The following is a 19984-nucleotide window of genomic DNA, read 5'->3' on the forward strand; positions in this document are numbered from 1 at the left end:
CCTTCACCTGCCTCCCATATCAAGTTATTTTACCAAATAGAAAAGAAACCAAATGGTAGAAGAGAGGCTTAGTCAACTAGAATTGAAATCTTTTGAAATTTTGAATGCCTTTTTGTTATTAATTCTGAAAGCCTCAGTTTTTATGTGGATATGAGTTGCCTTTATGAGGTTTTACTGAATGTCTTGCATAGGTTTAAAATATATTGGACTCAGCATTTATTGTCCTTTAATCTGGACTAGGCTAAGAAATTTGTATGCCATGAGACTGGATCCCCTCTCTTTCCTGCAGGCCAGTGCTGTCTGTGTTCTACTGGGGAAATACTCAGACTGACCAGTTCCTGTCCTAGTGTTTGGTTTTGTTTATTCATGCTTTCCTAAAATAGTAAGAAAGGTTAAAAAAGACATGGGGTTTTTTTTGGTTGTCTGTTTTGTTTTTTCCCTTCTCACTTAAAAGTAAACTTCCTGACTGGGGGAGCGGGGAGGAAGTCACTTTCATTTAAAGTCCTTTCTCTGTCTCTAGGCCCAGCCTGTTCCAGATGAAATTGTGAAAAAGATCCTTGGAAACAAAGCAACATTTAGCCCAATTGTCACTGTGGAACCAAGAAGAAGGAAATTCCATAAACCAATCACAATGACCATTCCAGTCCCCCCGCCCTCAGGAGAAGGTGTATCCAATGGATACAAAGGGGACAGTACACCCAATCTGCGTCTTCTCTGTAGCATTACAGGTTTGGTTAAGTCACTGCTGTACTTCCTATTGATTCCAAAGATTCCATACAAAGACATAAAACCTTTGAAATGTCCATACCAACATTATAAGAGAAAATAAAAGAACAAAACATTTTACTTGTCCATCACCTCATCCCTGGTTTCCCAAGGATCATTTCTGTAAGATCCTGGTCTCATGACTCATTTAAAATTTAGCGATAGCATCTTTCCTGCTATTAAGGTTAGCATTAGTAGAAGTATCATTGAATCTACTGGAACATCTAGGTAATTTCTAGATTCAATCTAAGTAATTTCTTGGTGACCTAGACAGAGGTAATGGACCTGGCAACATACTTTAAACTATAAGGACATTGGGTGGACTTTGGGAAAAATACATGTCTCACAGAGCACTAGTAATAGGAAAATGTTGAGTACATGGTTATTCTCACCTATTCTAATCTGATTTTTAACTGCAATTCCAAAATTATTAAAGATAGGCTTTGTTTTTGTTCTTCTTTTGTTCTCCAAAGAGTAATTTTAATGGCTGATGCCCCTTTTTACCCTCGGTAATTAATCGTACAGAATGCCATGTACAGACTGAGCTGTTTCTTAACTTTGGTAGTTCTTACCTTTTTAAAGAGTAAGAGGCTGGGCGTGGTGACTCACGCCTGTAATCCCAGCACCTCGGGAAGCCAAGGCGGGTGGATCACCTGAGGTCAGGAGTTTGAGACCAGCCTGGCCAACATGATGAAACCCCGTCTCTACTAAAAGTACAAAACTTAGCTGGGCGTGGTGGTGGGCGCCTGTAATCCCAGCTACTGGGGAGGCTGAGGCAGGAGAATCACTTGAACCCAGGAGGCGGAGGTTGCAGTGAACTGAGATCGTACCATTGCACTCCAGTCTTGGCAACAAGAGCGAGACTCCGTCTCAAAAAAAAAAAAAAAAAAAAAGTGAAAGAGACTTAATTATCCATCTGAAACAACAAATCTTTGCACTTACAAATCACATTTATAAAATACACTTATAAATTGTGGCTGCCCCAAGTTTAAGCCATTCATTAGTACCCAGACAAAAAACAAGGAATTTTTTCTAATTTAATAACATCTTACAAGGAAATCACAATAAGCCTGGTAAAAGTATAAAAGGAGAGTAGAGAGGAAAACTACCTTTAGTACACACTATTAAACTGAAGGTGCTGAAGTTTTGCCAGTTTGTGGCTATGCAGAAAGAAGAACAGGAGATGATGAAAATGTTACGAGGAACATCTCCCATGATAAAGTCAACATATCTGTTGTTGTTCTCTCAGGGGGCACTTCGCCTGCTCAGTGGGAAGACATCACAGGAACAACTCCTTTGACGTTTATAAAAGACTGTGTCTCTTTTACAACCAATGTTTCAGCCAGGTATGGAAATAAAGGATTCCAAAAAGCAGTAAGGAATTAGTTGTTATTACCTTTTGGAAAGTAAAAATTGTTGTGTTCAATACTTAAAAAAAAATGTTGTGAGAAAAAAAAAAATTCTTAGTATTTGCTTATCAAAATTATCCTCAAATGACAAACACAGGGTTTCTGTGTTTGATACATGGAGAAAACGTCTTTGCTATTTAAATGAACAAGTTAATAACATTTTGGGTTAGTTCCTTTATATATTCTGATTTTTTAAATTGTGAGTCTTTTTAAGATTTGGCTTTTAAATGGCCACATTTTCATACTTCTGTTTTTCGTTTTGCTCAGATTTTGGCTTGCAGACTGCCATCAAGTTTTAGAAACTGTGGGGTTAGCCACGCAACTGTACAGAGAATTGATATGTGTTCCATATATGGCCAAGTTTGTTGTTTTTGCCAAAATGAATGATCCTGTAGAATCTTCCTTGCGATGTTTCTGCATGACAGATGACAAAGTGGACAAAACTTTAGAGCAACAAGAGAATTTTGAGGAAGTTGCAAGAAGCAAAGATATTGAGGTACCTTGTTCATAAAAACAAGTTCATTTCATTATATGAGATATGGGGTTTTATTTTGTGGCCTTAATAGTACTTACTATAAAATACCAAGTGCATTATCGATTTTACTTTTACTTTAAAAAATGTGATATAAATTAATACTCAAATTTTTTTAATCTTTTTTTTTTTTTTTTTTTTTTGAGACAGAGCCTTGCTCTATTGCCCAGGCTGGAGTGCAGTGGCGCAGTTTTAGCTTACTGCAACCTCCGCCTCCTGGGTTCAAACAATTCTCCTGCCTCAGCCTCCCAGGTAGCTGGGATTACAGGTGCCTGCCACCATACCCAGCTAATTTTGTGTATTTTTAGTAGAAATGAGGTTTTGCCGTGTTAGCCAGGCTGGTCTCAAACTCCTGACCTCGTGATCCACCTGCCTTGGCCTCCCAAAGCACTGGCATTACATGAGTCACCACGCCCGGCCAATACTCAAATTATTTTAAGTGTCTTCGGTGCTGTCTTAACTGGTTAAAACATAGTACTAATGAATTTAAGTTATGGTCTCCATTTTCTTGTGGCCACTTGAGTTACCTACTTTCCAGAATCACTGTTTATACACATTACTATGATTTTCCTTTTTCAAACCCAGTGAACATGTAAGGATCTAACAGTCCAAAAAAAAAAAAAGAGATAGCTTTCAAAATCTATACAAATAAGTGATTGATGTCAGGCATATTATTAAATATTTTAAAGTTGCCAGAATAAAATAAATGTATAATTCTGTTCTGTATGTGTCCATGCTATGGATTCCAATTACAATTGGTGAATTGTAAGCACACAACATTATGTTTATTGCAAATAGCACCACAGAAGTAACTGCCTAACAGAGACAAATGTGACATAGTATCATGTCAGTCTTTTCATGTTATGTGACATAAAAATCTCAAAATATTTCAAACTCAGATTAACATTAAATCATTTATTTCTTTTACTCTAAAAGGTTCTGGAAGGAAAACCTATTTATGTTGATTGTTATGGAAATTTGGCCCCACTTACCAAAGGAGGACAGCAACTTGTTTTTAACTTTTATGCTTTCAAAGAAAATAGACTGCCGTTTTCCATCAAGGTAAATCGTCTTTAACAGAGAATCTGTGAATTATGGGGAAAAAAATACTCTCAGAGAATAAAAATAAAAGGTTTTAATGATTTATTTAATTTGTAATATCCCATCAAATCTGAACTCATAAGGTCAGATTTTTGTTCTGGTTCTACCAGAGTATACTTTCAAACCAGTAAAGCTTTATAACTCGTAAAAGGATCTTTATTTTCAAAGAGTTCAACAACATTTATGTTTAAGCAAACATTTGTAAAACCAAATGATCTAGAGTAACACAATGTATTCTTTCTGGTTAATATTCAGTAATCAAATAATGGATGAAATGCAAATTCAGTATTCAAGTTTCATTTTCATTTCTGGTAGAGTCCAGGGATATTCTAGAGGGATCTTCTTTCTCCAAGAATAAAAGGAGATAGGAAAATTGTTTTATCATTATTATTTGCTGTTACTGTTGCAAAAGCTGGAGCTTTCAGGAAAAAAAAAAACTTAGAAGGAAAATGCACATAACTCAGATTATATTATGAATTGTCAGGATTAGATCACAACACAGACACAACAATCCTGCGTTTAGGAATCGGGCATCGAACTCTTGTTGAGTTCAGATGTGACCGCCCCAGTTGCTTCATAATTGTAATCATCTTTTCCCTTTACCTTTCCTGCTTCTCATAGGGCTTGTTAAAACAAACATATTTAACTCTTGTACAGTTAAAAATCCTCAGATAAATCTCAATCTATAACCATCAACTACCAAAATTCTTCTAGATTAGAGACACCAGCCAAGAGCCCTGTGGTCGTCTGTCTTTTCTGAAAGAACCAAAGACAACAAAAGGACTGCCTCAGACAGCGGTTTGCAACTTAAATATCACTCTGCCAGCACATAAAAAGGTATCTTTTAGTACTGCTTTAAATCATCTTTCCCTGGTCTTGAAGAAGTGGGCCTTTGGTATGCAATTAAGGAATGCTTTGTAACATGAATAAAGCTCTTAAAACTGAAGTTGTATTAATCTCCTCGTGTAGATTGCCTAAGTCTTGTTAATGTGGTGTCAAATTCTTACAGTTTGTATGATGGAGTCTTCTCTGTTTATCGCTTTTGCTTCTGCTGGTAGCGCATAGATTTTTATGCTTTCAAATAATGTCATGTGTTAATTTGCCATGGATGTACAGTTCTTGATATGTTTTGTTGGCTTTTTTTTATTTGCTTTGCTTTCTAAATCAGCTTGCATTTGTGCTCCCTACTCAGTCCTTTTCATATCCTGATATTCTTTTCCCTGCTGTCCATTATAATATTCCTTGTCTCTGCAATGCATCTTGGAACCAAAAGGAGACAGAGTCAGATCAAGATGATGAGGTAATATAAACACTTCTGCTTTTATTCTATCAGAAGTAGAATAGAAATTGAATCTGTATGACAGAAGTTGCAGAGGGCTAAAGTGTGGGAAACATATAAATTATATTTTTGCAGGTCTTAAGTAGGTAAAAGGGTATCTATTTTTCTTAAATGGTTCACTCTTCTTCCACACGTACTTAAGAGTATTTAAATATACTCAACAAAATTATAATACAGCTAATGATTTAGAAACTAAAGTTCTTTAAACATTTTTAAATGTGATAGATTGGCATGTATAAATAAACATTAAAATTTTTTTTAGACAAGTCAAGTGCAATAGTGAGAAAGGGGGAAAGAGTAGGACCAGGAAGTTCTATCTATGACTGACTGTGAACAGTCAATTGAGATAACACACTACTTTCGGACCTGCCAAATAGACATTTTGTAAAAGTTTCATGTGCCTATTTTACTATCAACTATATCCTACTATCCAGCATGTTATAACATTTAAATCAAGATCACGTTTAATATGTGCAATTTTATTGTACAAATAACTTATGTTGTATGTGATATAAAATATTTGCTTACTAGCTATTGATAAATCTTTGATATTCTCACTAAAGAAATTTATCTTGACCTTTTTTTAAGAATATAGTTCAACCAAGTTGCCTCCTAATGTTTCTCTAAGTTATATGATAATTAGATTTTTAAATCCCACTCAATAGTAATAAACAGAATCAAGTAGCCTTAGGACACAGTAATAGTACCTCTGGCCAGGCGCGCGGTGGCTCGCGCCTATAATCCTAGCACTTTGGGAGACCGAGGCGGGGGTGGGGTGGGGGGATCAGGGAGTTCGACACCAGCCTAGCCAACATGGCGAAACCCCGTCTCTACTAAAAATACAAAAATTAGCTGGACGTGGTGCTGCGTGCCTGTAATCCCATCTACTCAGGAGGCTGAGGCAGAATTGCTTGACCCCAGGAGGCGGAGGTTACAGTGAGCCGAGATCTGGCCACTGGGTGACAAGAGCAAGACTCCGTCCCTACCCCGCACCGCGCCCCACCCCCCAAAAAAAATATACTTCTAACAAAACCATTCATCTGTTTTCAATCTCCTCATCTATACTTTATGCCTATTAACATACAGAAACCCCAGCAGTAATTGGAATAATAAACTTTGTGTGCCTTTCTCCCTTGAATGTACTCACATAGAGTGAGTGTACTTTGTGATATATGTGCTTTCGATATGAACAGATCCAGGAAAATTTACTGCTCAGCATCAGAAGTCTCTGTAATGCTTGTCTTTTACTTGTACTTCCCTGTAGTCTGCTGTTGTTGGTGCTCTTAAATTTGCCAAATGATGATTTTGGTTAAGACACGGGGGGGTGGGGCTATAAAATCCCAGTAGGAAATCAACATTTCCTAAGAAGGAAAATAAACAACTTATCAACATGCCATCCTACAAAATGTTTTAAAACTGTGAAGATGTCACAGGGAAGTTGGAAAAAAGGTTTTTTTTTTTTTTTTTTTTTTTTCCTTTTCAGATTGAGAAAACAGATAGACGACAGAGCTTCGCATCCTTAGCTTTACGTAAGCGCTACAGCTACTTGACTGAGCCTGGAATGAGTGAGTTTTCTAACACATTTACTAATCTATGTGGATTTTCATAAGAAGAGACATTTTTTCTATACAGACCAAATTTTATCATTTGGAAAGTCAATGGCAAAAGAAAAATTGCCTGCAGGAAAACCCTATCATACAACCTAGGTAGTATTTTGTACCTAGTTGAGGATGTGAGGTAAACACACCCCTAGCTCATACTTCCAAACAGTTTTAAAGCCATTAACTATTTTAAAGTAGAAATATCTATTACTTTTCTTTAAAACCTTGATTTTACTTTACCTATGCTAGGAGATAAATATGAAAGTTACTTTAGATCTATGCTCAGATGAAGAAAATTACTCATATATTTGGAATGGTAGAAAATGATAAAGTTACTTTGTCATCTCATTTTTCTCAGTATAGATAGGTTGGCATGCCCTAGTCCCGATGCTTTTTCTTCCTACTTTGCAAGAATCACATTTCCTTGCCTTCTTGAGGTAGCACTTCTTTACAGGTTTCTTCTTTCCTCCCTCCCTCACTCTCACTTCCTCTCCTCCTGTCCTTTATTAAAATATCGGTTCTAAGGCTGGTCTTCACTACACCGGTTAGACCCTTTTCTTTTCTCAATGATTGTTTTCGTTCATTGTTAGCTGGCATGCACTTATTAAGATATAGATTCATTCAGTCATATCTGTTTATATATTCTGTCTCTCTCTCTCTGCCTCCTCTTCCCTTTACTTCCCTCATCCTTGTAATCATCACCTCTGGTGATCTCTGCAGCCCTCAAGACAACACCCTCCACCAGCAGGGAACTAAGAGTACTGAGCACAGCACTGTATTTGACTGACATATTGGTGCCACTTTAACCATTCTCCTCATTCTAAATGAGAGGAAATTATACAAAAATTATTTTTTAATTAGTGAATAATTCCTGGCTGTTTCCCATTGACACAGTTTCTTAAGTTCAAGGAGGTTTGGAAATTTGCCAGTAAGAGTCACAACTTTGGCTTTTCCCACCTTTTCTGGAGTCCTGTTTTTGTGGGCCAACAGTGTAGCATATAAGATCTGCGGCAGGACACTACTGCACTACTTAGTTGAGATGGTCTTAGCATCATCTTCTGGAGCCTAGCCCCTTGACTATTAGAGAAGTTTTCATATTCAAATACAAAGTGGAGAATATAAGAGAAATGAAAGAAACCTACCACATTCAAGAATGTTTCCTCAGATCTCAGTTCTCCTCTAGCAGAAATGTCTAAATCCTCCCAGAAACATAGGGGCTGAAATTAACTCATATTATGCTACAGAGCAAAAGACGGGTGGGTGGGTGTGTGTGTGTGTGTGTGTGTGTGTGTGTGTAGCTAGATGGTTTCCAGTAGAACTGGAATACATTGAGGAGGTTTTCTTTGGAATACTATTTTCCCTGGAGATCCTCAGTGGGTAATTGGTTGAGACCCCGTAGGCAACATTGTTAAGCTTTGGACAGGCTCAATGGACCAGCTGCTTTAGGTCGGAGGCCCCTTCAGGCAGGTGAGTTTCCATCTGATTCTGGTCACTAAGGCCAAGTCAATTGAATGTTTCCCACTTATCATAGTGTTACTGATTAGATCCAGCTAAGGTGTATGCAGCTTGTGTTCCTGGACTTTTGCTAGAAGAGGAGGGAACTCTTCTGTTTTATGAAAGGGTACATAAGCGTGGTAAACAAGGGAATGAATAGGAATAGGAAGTGACTAAAAGAAAACTAAGTCTCAAAACTGGTGTTATGGGAACTCCAAGTGAATGCCACTTTTCCCTCACCACGCTGCCTTTCCAACCTCTTCCCCCCCAGGAAAAAGATTCTGGATTAGTTCAGTGCCTGACATCCAGAAATTCCCTGTTATAAAGGGATCCCAAAACATATGTCTTTAAAACATAAAATGTGTAACTGATTGGTAGGTTGGGCATTCCTTGCAAAGTATAAAACCATAGACATGGTTCAAAAGACTTCTTTGCCTGATAGAGCCAGCCTTCGGTGGTAAAGGATAGATGCTTTGTCAATGTCTGATAGTTACAAAAATAAATGCTTGTGAGACACAGACTAAGCTCAAATCATTGAATTGAAGGAATCCCCGAACCTTCCATTTGCAGCGTGGCATTTCCAGAAGAGTTCAGCAGTATAATATTGAGAATTATGGCAAGAAGGGGTAATGAATAGGCGAGTTTTTCCTTAGTTCTTCCACTTTCTTTGAGTAATATGTAAGCCTAGGAAAGGATATGTTCAGAATGTTTGAATTTAAATGTACACTAGGAATGAACATCTTCACCCTTGTGGGAGTGCTGCTAATCCAAGGACTGGATTGTAGCAATGGCACGGGCACAGCATGAAGAAGAACATAAAAGCTGAAGCAGATTCTCATTTTCTCTTTGAGTTTCACTATTCTGAACCAGGGCTTTCCTGGAGCAAAACTGTATTCAGCTTTGATGTAGAACATTAGCCTTTGGCAGGCCTTGCAAATCTCTGTGACCAGCTTGGTTTGTTTGAGTTGTAGAAGCAGAGAGGACCAAGTATGTGTTTGTGCTCCCCAGCAAGTGTGCTTACTTCATTTGTGTGTTTCTTGCCCCATTGCCAGAAGAAATGCTGGTATTACTATATCCATTCTTCCCTAGTGGCAGGTCTACCTCATGACTGCTTCAGTGTTTGTGATATCCATGAGTCCCATGAATATTATGGGAAGGCACCAGAATTGGTCCCTTTGAAATTGAGAAACATATATACACACACCCCACATATCCTACTGTAGGTACTTAAATATGGGGTGTTAAAAATACAAATTGTACTTTTTAGATGTCCCCCATGACAGCTTTTGAAAATTAAATGTAGATTAGGTTATGAAAAAATATCTGAGATAAACTATATGCTTTTATCCATGATGAAGAGTTACAGATGTGGACATATTTAGTTGCAGGTGATTTTATAATGTGCAGTAGAAAATATTTTCCTAAAATCTCAAAAGGTACCAAGACTTCATATCTCGTGGAAAAGTGTACTCTTCTTTCTAAATGCCCTTGTGAAAGTATCTTTTAAAGGTTATATATTGTGCATAATATGGCATAGGAATTGTATTACTTCATTGGCTTGTTTGCCATGATATATTGTGCATGATAAAATGTTTTCAGTTGCTTTGCTTGCTTATGGTAACCATGAACCATATTTTCTGTTTTTTTTTTCTTTGTGTGTGTATATGTACACATGCATTTTAAAGTCATTTCATATTATGTTTTCTTTTCCCCTCATCAAAAGGAATATACTGCATGGAAAAGATAAATGCAAACATTCCTTTTCTTTGTTTGTTTGTTTGTTTTTTTAATTCTGACTCAGAAAACTTCTTGCTCTTATTGGCTTTTTATGGGTGTAAAGCATAACCGAACTGTGCATGGGAGATACAGATTTAAAATCCAGTGGCTTCACAGTTTGCACATCAGTTGCCTGTCACTTAAAAGTTATTTTGGATTCTGCATGAAATAGGCTTGAGTGGTTTTTGAAAAAAGTTTTAGATATTTAATGTATAGCTACATATATTGAAATGGTTCTAAGTAGGTGCAATCTGTATCATGGAAAGGCTCAAGGAGAGAGAGGACATTAGAAGTTACTAAAATGAAAGTTGTATGGTTGCACGAAACAAACATGTACCTATACAGGCAAAATAGAACGGCTACTGATATTTCAAAACCAACACATAAGAAAGTCAATAGGAAGTAGGGAACAGTTTTCCATTATGGTTATTTTTCTCATCATTAATTCTTTCCTCGTGTTTTCTATTTTCATTGTTTGCCTCTTTGGTTGCAATGTGCTTTTCTTTCATTTCACATTACTGTGTTTTTTTATTTAGTTGTTTTTTTTTTAACTTTGGATTAGTTATGTCTGTAGAAATTTATTTTTCCTCTTAATTGTTCCTTTTGCCTCTTCCATTCTAAATCATGCAAACAATTGTACTTGCTTTTGTAATATTTCAAAGTTTACTGACCAATTTTTTTCTCTGGTCTCTCTGTTTCTCAACCATTTTGTTGATTTTGTGTTTGATTTCATTTTAAAATTTAAGAAACAGTTGAACGGAGTACAGGAGCAACAAGATCCCTCCCCACCACTTACTCATACAAGCCATTCTTTTCTACAAGACCATACCAGTCCTGGACAACAGCTCCGATTACAGTGCCTGGGCCAGCCAAGTCAGGCTTCACTTCTTTATCAAGTTCTTCCTCTAATACGCCATCAGCTTCTCCGTTAAAATCAATATGGTCTGTTTCGACTCCTTCTCCAATCAAATCCACGTTAGGCGCGTCAACTACATCTTCAGTTAAATCCATTAGTGACGTGGCATCTCCAATTAGATCCTTTCGGACAATTTCTTCGCCGATAAAAACTGTGGTGTCACAATCTCCATACAATATCCAAGTTTCCTCTGGTACCCTGGCTAGAGCTCCCGCAGTCACGGAAGCTACGCCCTTAAAAGGGCTGGCATCCAATTCTACGTTTTCCTCTCGAACCTCTCCAGTGACTACAGCAGGGTCTCTTTTGGAGAGGTCATCGATTACTATGACACCCCCTGCCTCCCCCAAATCAAACATTAATATGTATTCCTCAAGTTTGCCATTTAAGTCAATTATTACATCAGCAGCACCGTTAATATCTTCACCTTTAAAGTCAGTGGTGTCTCCAGTTAAATCAGCAGTTGATGTCATTTCATCAGCCAAAGTTACAATGGCATCTTCTCTCTCATCACCTGTGAAGCAGATGCCTGGACATGCAGAGGTAGCATTAGTCAACGGATCTATTTCCCCTCTAAAATATCCATCATCTTCAACTTTAATTAATGGATGCAAAGCCACTGCCACGTTACAGGAAAAAATTTCTTCAGCTACAAACTCTGTGAGCTCTGTGGTCAATGCAGCCACTGACACAGTTGAGAAAGTGTTTTCTACCACGACTGCAATGCCATTTTCCCCACTCAGGTCCTATGTTTCTGCAGCACCATCAGCTTTTCAGTCTCTAAGAACTCCTTCCGCAAGTGCACTCTATACATCCCTTGGGTCGTCAATATCTGCAACTACCTCATCTGTAACTTCATCAATTATAACAGTGCCAGTATACTCTGTAGTCAATGTTTTGCCAGAACCAGCATTAAAGAAACTTCCAGACTCTAGTTCATTTACAAAATCAGCAGCAGCCTTGCTGTCACCCATTAAAACATTGACTACGGAGACACGTCCTCAGCCTCACTTCAATCGAACTTCATCTCCAGTTAAGTCCTCTTTGTTCCTTGCACCCTCTGCCCTTAAGTTGTCTACACCATCTTCTTTATCTTCCAGTCAGGAGATACTAAAAGACGTGGCTGAAATGAAAGAGGACCTCATGCGGATGACCGCAATACTACAGACAGATGTGCCTGAGGAGAAGCCATTCCAACCTGAACTCCCAAAAGAAGGGAGAATTGATGACGAAGAACCTTTCAAAATTGTAGAGAAAGTAAAGGAAGACTTAGTGAAAGTTAGTGAAATCCTTAAAAAGGATGTGTGTGTAGATAATAAAGGATCACCCAAATCACCAAAGAGTGACAAAGGACACTCTCCCGAAGATGACTGGATAGAATTTAGTTCGGAAGAAATCCGGGAAGCCAGGCAACAAGCTGCTGCGAGCCATTCTCCATCTCTGCCAGAGAGAGTGCAAGTAAAAGCAAAAGCCGCCTCCGAAAAGGATTATAACTTGACCAAAGTTATTGATTACCTAACAAATGATATTGGGAGTAGTTCACTGACAAACTTAAAATACAAGTTTGAAGACGCAAAGAAGGATGGTGAGGAGAGACAGAAAAGAGTTTTAAAACCAGCAATTGCTTTGCAGGAACACAAACTCAAAATGCCTCCAGCCTCCATGAGGCCTTCCACCTCTGAGAAAGAATTGTGTAAAATGGCTGATTCCTTTTTTGGAACAGATACTATCTTAGAGTCTCCTGATGACTTTTCTCAACATGACCAAGATAAAAGTCCCTTGTCTGACAGTGGCTTTGAAACAAGAAGTGAAAAGACACCTTCAGCCCCACAAAGCGCTGAAAGCACTGGTCCTAAACCACTTTTTCATGAAGTTCCCATCCCTCCTGTCATTACAGAAACAAGAACTGAAGTGGTTCATGTTATCAGGAGCTATGAGCCCTCAGCTGGGGATGTTCCCCAGACCCAACCAGAGGAGCCTGTGTCACCTAAACCTTCACCTACTTTTATGGAATTGGAACCAACGCCCACCACCTCTAGTATTAAAGAAAAAGTTAAAGCATTTCAAATGAAAGCCAGTAGCGAAGAAGATGACCACAATCGGGTTTTAAGCAAAGGCATGCGTGTTAAAGAAGAAACTCACATAACCACAACCACCAGAATGGTTTATCATTCTCCACCAGGCGGTGAAGGTGCATCGGAAAGAATTGAAGAAACCATGTCAGTCCATGACATCATGAAGGCCTTTCAGTCCGGGCGGGATCCTTCCAAAGAACTGGCAGGTCTGTTTGAACATAAGTCGGCAGTGTCTCCAGATGTTCACAAGTCTGCTGCTGAAACCTCAGCCCAGCATGCAGAGAAGGACAACCAAATGAAACCCAAACTGGAGCGTATAATAGAAGTCCACATCGAAAAAGGTAACCAAGCTGAGCCCACTGAAGTCATTATTAGAGAAACCAAAAGCATCCAGAAAAGAAATGTATGTATATCAGAAAGACTTATCCCGGGGAGATATTAACCTAAAAGATTTTCTGCCAGAAAAACACGATGCTTTTCCTTGTTCAGAGGAACAGGGTCAGCAAGAAGAAGAAGAACTTACTGCTGAAGAGTCATTGCCTTCTTATCTGGAGTCTTCCAGAGTAAACACTCCTGTGTCCCAAGAAGAAGATAGCCGCCCTAGTTCTGCTCAACTCATATCTGATGACTCTTATAAAACATTGAAGCTTTTGAGTCAACACTCAATAGAATACCATGACGATGAGTTGTCAGAACTAAGAGGGGAGTCTTACAGGTTTGCTGAGAAAATGCTTCTGTCAGAAAAGCTAGATGTGTCTCATTCTGATACTGAGGAATCGGTTACAGACCATGCAGGACCCCCTAGCTCAGAGTTACAGGGGTCTGATAAGCGGTCCAGAGAAAAAGTAGCCACTGCCCCCAAAAAAGAAATTCTCTCCAAAATCTATAAAGATGTTTCTGAAAATGGTGTAGGTAAAGTGTCTAAAGATGAGCATTTTGATAAAGTGACAGTGTTGCACTATTCTGGCAATGTTAGTAGTCCAAAACATGCCATGTGGATGCGCTTTACTGAGGACAGATTAGATAGAGGTAGAGAGAAGTTGATTTATGAAGATAGGGTGGACAGGACTGTGAAGGAGGCTGAAGAAAAACTGACTGAAGTGTCACAGTTTTTTCGTGACAAAACTGAAAAGCTCAATGATGAACTGCAGTCCCCAGAGAAAAAGGCACGCCCTAAAAATGGCAAAGAATATTCTTCTCAAAGCCCTACCAGTAGCAGCCCTGAGAAAGTGCTGCTGACAGAACTGCTGGCATCCGGTGATGAATGGGTTAAGGCAAGACAGCATGGCCCTGATGGACAAGGCTTCCCCAAGGCCGAGGAGAAGGCACCCAGTCTCCCCAGCAGCCCAGAGAAGATGGTTCTCTCCCAACAGACTGAGGACAGCAAGTCCACAGTGGAAGCCAAAGGAAGTATTTCACAGAGCAAAGCACCAGATGGGCCCCAGTCTGGATTCCAGCTCAAACAATCTAAACTCAGTTCCATTAGATTAAAATTTGAACAAGGCACACATGCAAAAAGTAAGGACATGTCTCAAGAAGACAGAAAGTCAGATGGCCAGTCCAGAATCCCAGTTAAAAAAATACAGGAGAGCAAGCTACCTGTCTACCAAGTTTTTGCTAGAGAAAAACAGCAGAAGGCCATAGACCTCCCAGATGAAAGTGTATCTGTGCAAAAAGATTTTACGGTATTAAAAGCCAAAGATGAGCATGCCCAAAGCAACGAAATTGTTGTAAATGATTCTGGCTCTGATAATGTGAAAAAACAGAGAACTGAAATGTCAAGTAAAGCAGTGCCTGACTCTTTTTCTGAGCAGCAGGCTAAAGACTTGGCATGTCATATAACCTCAGATTTAGCAACTAGGGGACCATGGGACAAAAAGGTCTTTAGAACATGGGAGAGTTCGGGAGCCACTAACAATAAGTCTCAGAAAGAAAAACTTTCGCATGTACTTGTTCATGATGTAAGAGAGAATCACATTGGTCACCCTGAGAGTAAAAGTGTTGATCAAAAGAATGAATTTATGTCTGTGACTGAGAGAGAACACAAATTGTTAACAAATGGCTCTCTCTCAGAAATTAAAGAAATGACTGTAAAATCTCCCTCCAAAAAAGTCTTATATAGGGAATATGTTGTGAAAGAAGGGGACCATCCAGGTGGATTGCTTGATCAGCCTTCCAGGAGGAGCGAGAGCTCAGCAATGTCACACATTCCCGTCAGAGTTGCTGATGAGAGGAGAATGCTGTCTTCTAACATTCCCGATGGTTTTTGTGAACAGTCGGCCTTTCCAAAACATGAACTATCCCAAAAATTGTCCCAGTCAAGCATGAGTAAAGAGACAGTTGAGACACAGCACTTTAATTCTATAGAAGATGAAAAAGTTACCTATTCAGAAATCAGCAAAGTTTCCAAACACCAGAGTTATGTAGGTTTATGCCCACCTCTTGAGGAAACTGAAACCTCCCCCACCAAATCTCCTGATTCTTTAGAGTTTAGCCCAGGAAAGGAATCTCCCTCTAGTGATGTATTCGACCACAGTCCCATTGATGGATTGGAAAAACTCGCACCACTAGCCCAGACAGAGGGAGGGAAAGAGATAAAAACTTTACCCGTTTATGTCAGTTTTGTACAAGTGGGGAAGCAATATGAAAAGGAGATACAACAAGGAAGTGTAAAAAAAATCATAAGTCAGGAATGTAAGACAGTGCAAGAAACCAGGGGCACCTTTTATACAACTAGACAGCAAAAGCAACCTCCTTCTCCCCAAGGTAGTCCAGAAGATGATACTCTAGAGCAAGTATCCTTTCTAGACAGCTCTGGGAAAAGCCCTTTAACCCCAGAAACGCCCAGTTCAGAGGAAGTGAGTTACGAATTTACATCTAAGACACCTGACTCGCTCATAGCTTATATACCAGGCAAACCCAGCCCAATTCCCGAGGTTTCTGAGGAGTCAGAAGAGGAGGAACAGGCCAAGTCAACCTCCCTAAAGCAGACTACAGTGGAGGAAACAGCAGTCGAGCGTGAAATGCCTAATGACATGAGCAAAGACTCTAACCAAAGACCCAAAAATAACAGAGTTGCCTATATTGAATTTCCCCCTCCTCCACCACTGGATGCGGACCAGATTGAGTCAGATAAGAAGCATCATTTTCTCCCAGAAAAGGAGGTTGACATGATTGAAGTCAATCTGCAAGATGAGCATGACAAATACCAGCTGGCTGAACCTGTCATTAGAGTGCAGCCACCTTCACCAGTTCCTCCCGGGGCAGACGTCAGTGATTCGAGCGATGACGAATCTATTTATCAGCCAGTCCCAGTTAAAAAATATACCTTCAAATTAAAGGAAGTGGACGACGAACAAAAAGAAAAATCCAAAGCTTCTGCTGCAAAGGCTTCCAACCAGAAAGAACTGGAAAGTAACGGATCTGGAAAAGATAATGAATTTGGCCTTGGCCTTGATTCACCTCAGAATGAAACTGCCCAGAATGGGAACAATGACCAGTCCATCACAGAGTGTTCCATTGCCACCACAGCAGAGTTTTCTCATGACACGGATGCCACAGAGATCGACTCTCTGGATGGCTATGACCTTCAAGATGAAGATGATGGCTTGACAGAGAGTGATTCTAAACTCCCAAGTCAAGCCATGGAAATTAAGAAAGATATCTGGAACACAGAGGGCATTCTGAAGCCAGCTGACCGCTCTTTTAGCCAAAGTAAACTCGAAGTTATCGAGGAGGAGGGAAAGGTGGGACCAGATGAAGACAAGCCACCTTATAAAAGTTCTTCATCTGAAAGGACTCCTGATAAGACTGATCAGAAGTCAGGGGCCCAGTTCTTCACACTGGAAGGCAGACATCCTGACAGATCAGTGTTTCCTGATACTTACTTCAGTTACAAAGTAGATGAAGAATTTGCCACTCCTTTTAAAACAGTAGCTACCAAAGGTCTAGATTTTGACCCTTGGTCCAATAACCGAGGGGATGATGAAGTTTTTGACAGTAAATCACGGGAAGATGAAACTAAGCCATTTGGGCTGGCGGTAGAAGACCGCTCTCCAGCAACAACCCCTGATACAACGCCAGCCAGAACGCCAACTGATGAAAGTACCCCAACTAGTGAGCCTAACCCCTTCCCATTTCATGAAGGAAAAATGTTTGAGATGACTCGCAGTGGTGCAATTGACATGAGCAAGAGGGATTTTGTTGAAGAGAGGCTCCAATTTTTCCAGATTGGTGAGCATACTTCTGAAGGGAAGTCAGGGGACCAGGGGGAAGGGGATAAAAGTATGGTCACTGCCACACCACAGCCACAGTCAGGGGACACCACTGTAGAAACCAATCTAGAGAGAAATGTAGAGACACCTACAGTGGAACCTAACCCCAGCATCCCGACCAGCGGAGAGTGTCAGGAAGGCACATCCAGTAGTGGCTCCCTGGAGAAATCGGCAGCAGCCACTAACACCTCTAAAGTTGACCCCAAGTTGCGCACGCCTATAAAAATGGGAATTTCTGCATCCACCATGACCATGAAGAAAGAAGGCCCTGGAGAAATAACAGATAAGATAGAAGCGGTGATGACCAGTTGTCAGGGATTAGAAAATGAAACTCTAACAATGATTTCAAATACAGCCAATAGCCAGACGGGCGTTAGGCCCCATGAAAAACATGATTTTCAAAAAGATAACTTTAATAACAACAACAATTTGGATTCTTCCACTATACAGACAGATAACATTATAAGTAATATAGTTCTCACAGAACATTCTGCACCCACTTGTACCACAGAGAAAGACAACCCAGTGAAAGTCTCATCAGGAAAAAAGACAGGGGTACTACAAGGACACTGTATAAGAGATAAGCAGAAAGTTCTTGGAGAACAGCAAAAAACAAAGGAATCGATAGGGATTAGGCAAAAATCCAAACTTCCCGTAAAGGCCACTTCACCAAAAGATACCTTCCCACCGAACCATATGCCAAACACTAAAGCAAGTAAAATGAAGCAGGTTAGTCAATCTGAGAAAACCAAAGCCCTTACTACTTCTTCATGTGTAGATGCCAAGTCCAGAATTCCAGTGAAAAACACACACAGGGATAACATAGTTGCAGTTAGAAAAGCATGTGCCACACAAAAGCAAGGGCAGCCAGAGAAAGGCAAGGCCAAACAGCTTCCATCCAAGTTGCCAGTAAAGGTAAGATCCACCTGTGTCACTACCACCACCACCACCACCACTGCCACCACCACAACCACCACCACCACCACCACCACCACCACCACCACCACCAGCTGCACAGTTAAAGTTAGGAAAAGTCAGCTCAAGGAAGTATGTAAACATTCCATTGAATATTTTAAGGGAATTAGTGGTGAGACCTTAAAGCTTGTGGACCGCCTCTCTGAAGAAGACAAAAAGATGCAGTCCGAGTTGTCCGATGAGGAAGAAAGTACCTCAAGAAACACGTCGTTTTCCGAGACTTCCCGGGGTGGCCAGCCTTCGGTTACAACGAAGTCTGCTAGAGATAAGAAAACAGAGGCAGCACCTTTAAAATCAAAGAGTGAAAAGGCCGGCAGTGAGAAAAGGAGCAGTAGAAGGACTGGTGAGAATGAAGGCAGTCAGGTCTCTCGAGCACTCTGCTCACATCCTGGAGAACGAGCATAGTTTGTAAACACTTTCCAACTCGTAGACCCTAGTGCATGAACTGTTGTGATTGCCTGTGGAGTGACTTAACCGTAGTTTCTCATTATGTCATTGTCATCCGTATGTGCTGTCGTATATACTCTTCTTTCTGCCTTTTGATCAAACTACACGGTAGACAGCTAGGGAAGCATGCTGAAGATATTGGTGTCATTCAAGATGAACAACCTTTTTTTTTTTTTAATGTGCTAATGGATATGATTCTGTCAAAGTAAAAGCACAGATGTTGAAATCCCATCATGGTGTTTTCACCAACACGACACTTCTGTAACTGTTGTAAACTAGCTAGCTTGTCAGCATGTTCAATCCCATTACATTGAGCATCCATGTAGTCTGACATTTGGCCTGATGCAGGTGAAAAACAAGTGAGCCATGTGCAAAGAAGTGTTCATGTAGGTGACTAGGACACATTTAAGTGTACAATGTTAGCATTAGTCTCTCTGTAAAATCTGCATACTGCTAAAAGCAATTTTCCAGTATCGTATCTTTCTTGATGATTATTTTAATTAAGAAATTGTAAATCGTAGGTCCACAGAGTCCATGTGAACGGACAGATATCAGGATGGCAATAGTAGCCGATCACCTGGGACTTAGTTGGACAGGTAAGTGTATACACTGCTGAATGAAACAAATTAGTTTCTTCATTTCTTTGTCTTACTCACAAGCAGTTCAATATAGATATTTTAAAAATAGAAACAAGCAACTAGTAAAAAACATCTTTATCACCAGTTTTATCTACCCAGAGATAAATACTGATTGTACCTTGTATACTGTGTTTTTCCAAAGCCTTTTCTATGCATATGCACTAAGAAATAGAAATTTAAATTTATTTTACCTTAAATTTAAGCATTTTCTTCACAATGTCACTTCTGTAGTATAGGATAACCTTTTACTGAATAGCAAATTTATCTTGTAGCACAAAAGAAAACACAGCTAAGGCCTATGACTTAATTAATCAAACTTCTTTCACATGGTTTATGTACTTAGAGCAGCTTTCTAGGCAACAGTTCAATTAACCCATGCCTAGGTTGCACAAATTTTAGTCATTCACTGTGAAGTCCTCTTCACAGTTTTTATGATATATACACATAAAACTCTATTTACCTGATACTCTTCTTTAAGTAAACTCACTTTTATGCTCAAAATTTATTTAAAAGAAAATCTTATATTACTTTGATAATGGGAAAGGATTATTTACATTATCTATGTAAACAAGAAAACAATGACAGTTTAAATTTTGAATTAAAAATTTTTTAGGCCGGGCGCGGTGGCAAAAGCCTGAACCCCAG

The 19984-nt window shown here is 39.5% G+C and overlaps 1 protein-coding gene across 1 annotated transcript in view; it reads left to right on the forward strand.

Moving 5' to 3' along the window:
* ANK3 (ankyrin 3) overlaps positions 1 to 19984 on the forward strand; it is a 366065-nt gene that overhangs the window by 307246 nt on the left and 38835 nt on the right. The window contains 10 exon segments of the mRNA XM_017855490.1: positions 521 to 728; positions 2015 to 2111; positions 2442 to 2670; positions 3643 to 3768; positions 4522 to 4644; positions 5081 to 5107; positions 6630 to 6711; positions 10764 to 13392; positions 13394 to 18597; positions 19223 to 19297. Of these exon segments, the coding sequence (XP_017710979.1) occupies positions 521 to 728; positions 2015 to 2111; positions 2442 to 2670; positions 3643 to 3768; positions 4522 to 4644; positions 5081 to 5107; positions 6630 to 6711; positions 10764 to 13392; positions 13394 to 18597; positions 19223 to 19297 (8800 nt within the window).

This window comes from Rhinopithecus bieti, unplaced genomic scaffold (genome assembly GCF_001698545.2).
Source record: "Rhinopithecus bieti isolate Rb0 unplaced genomic scaffold, ASM169854v2 scaffold_39703, whole genome shotgun sequence".
Classification (NCBI taxonomy): domain Eukaryota; kingdom Metazoa; phylum Chordata; class Mammalia; order Primates; family Cercopithecidae; genus Rhinopithecus; species Rhinopithecus bieti.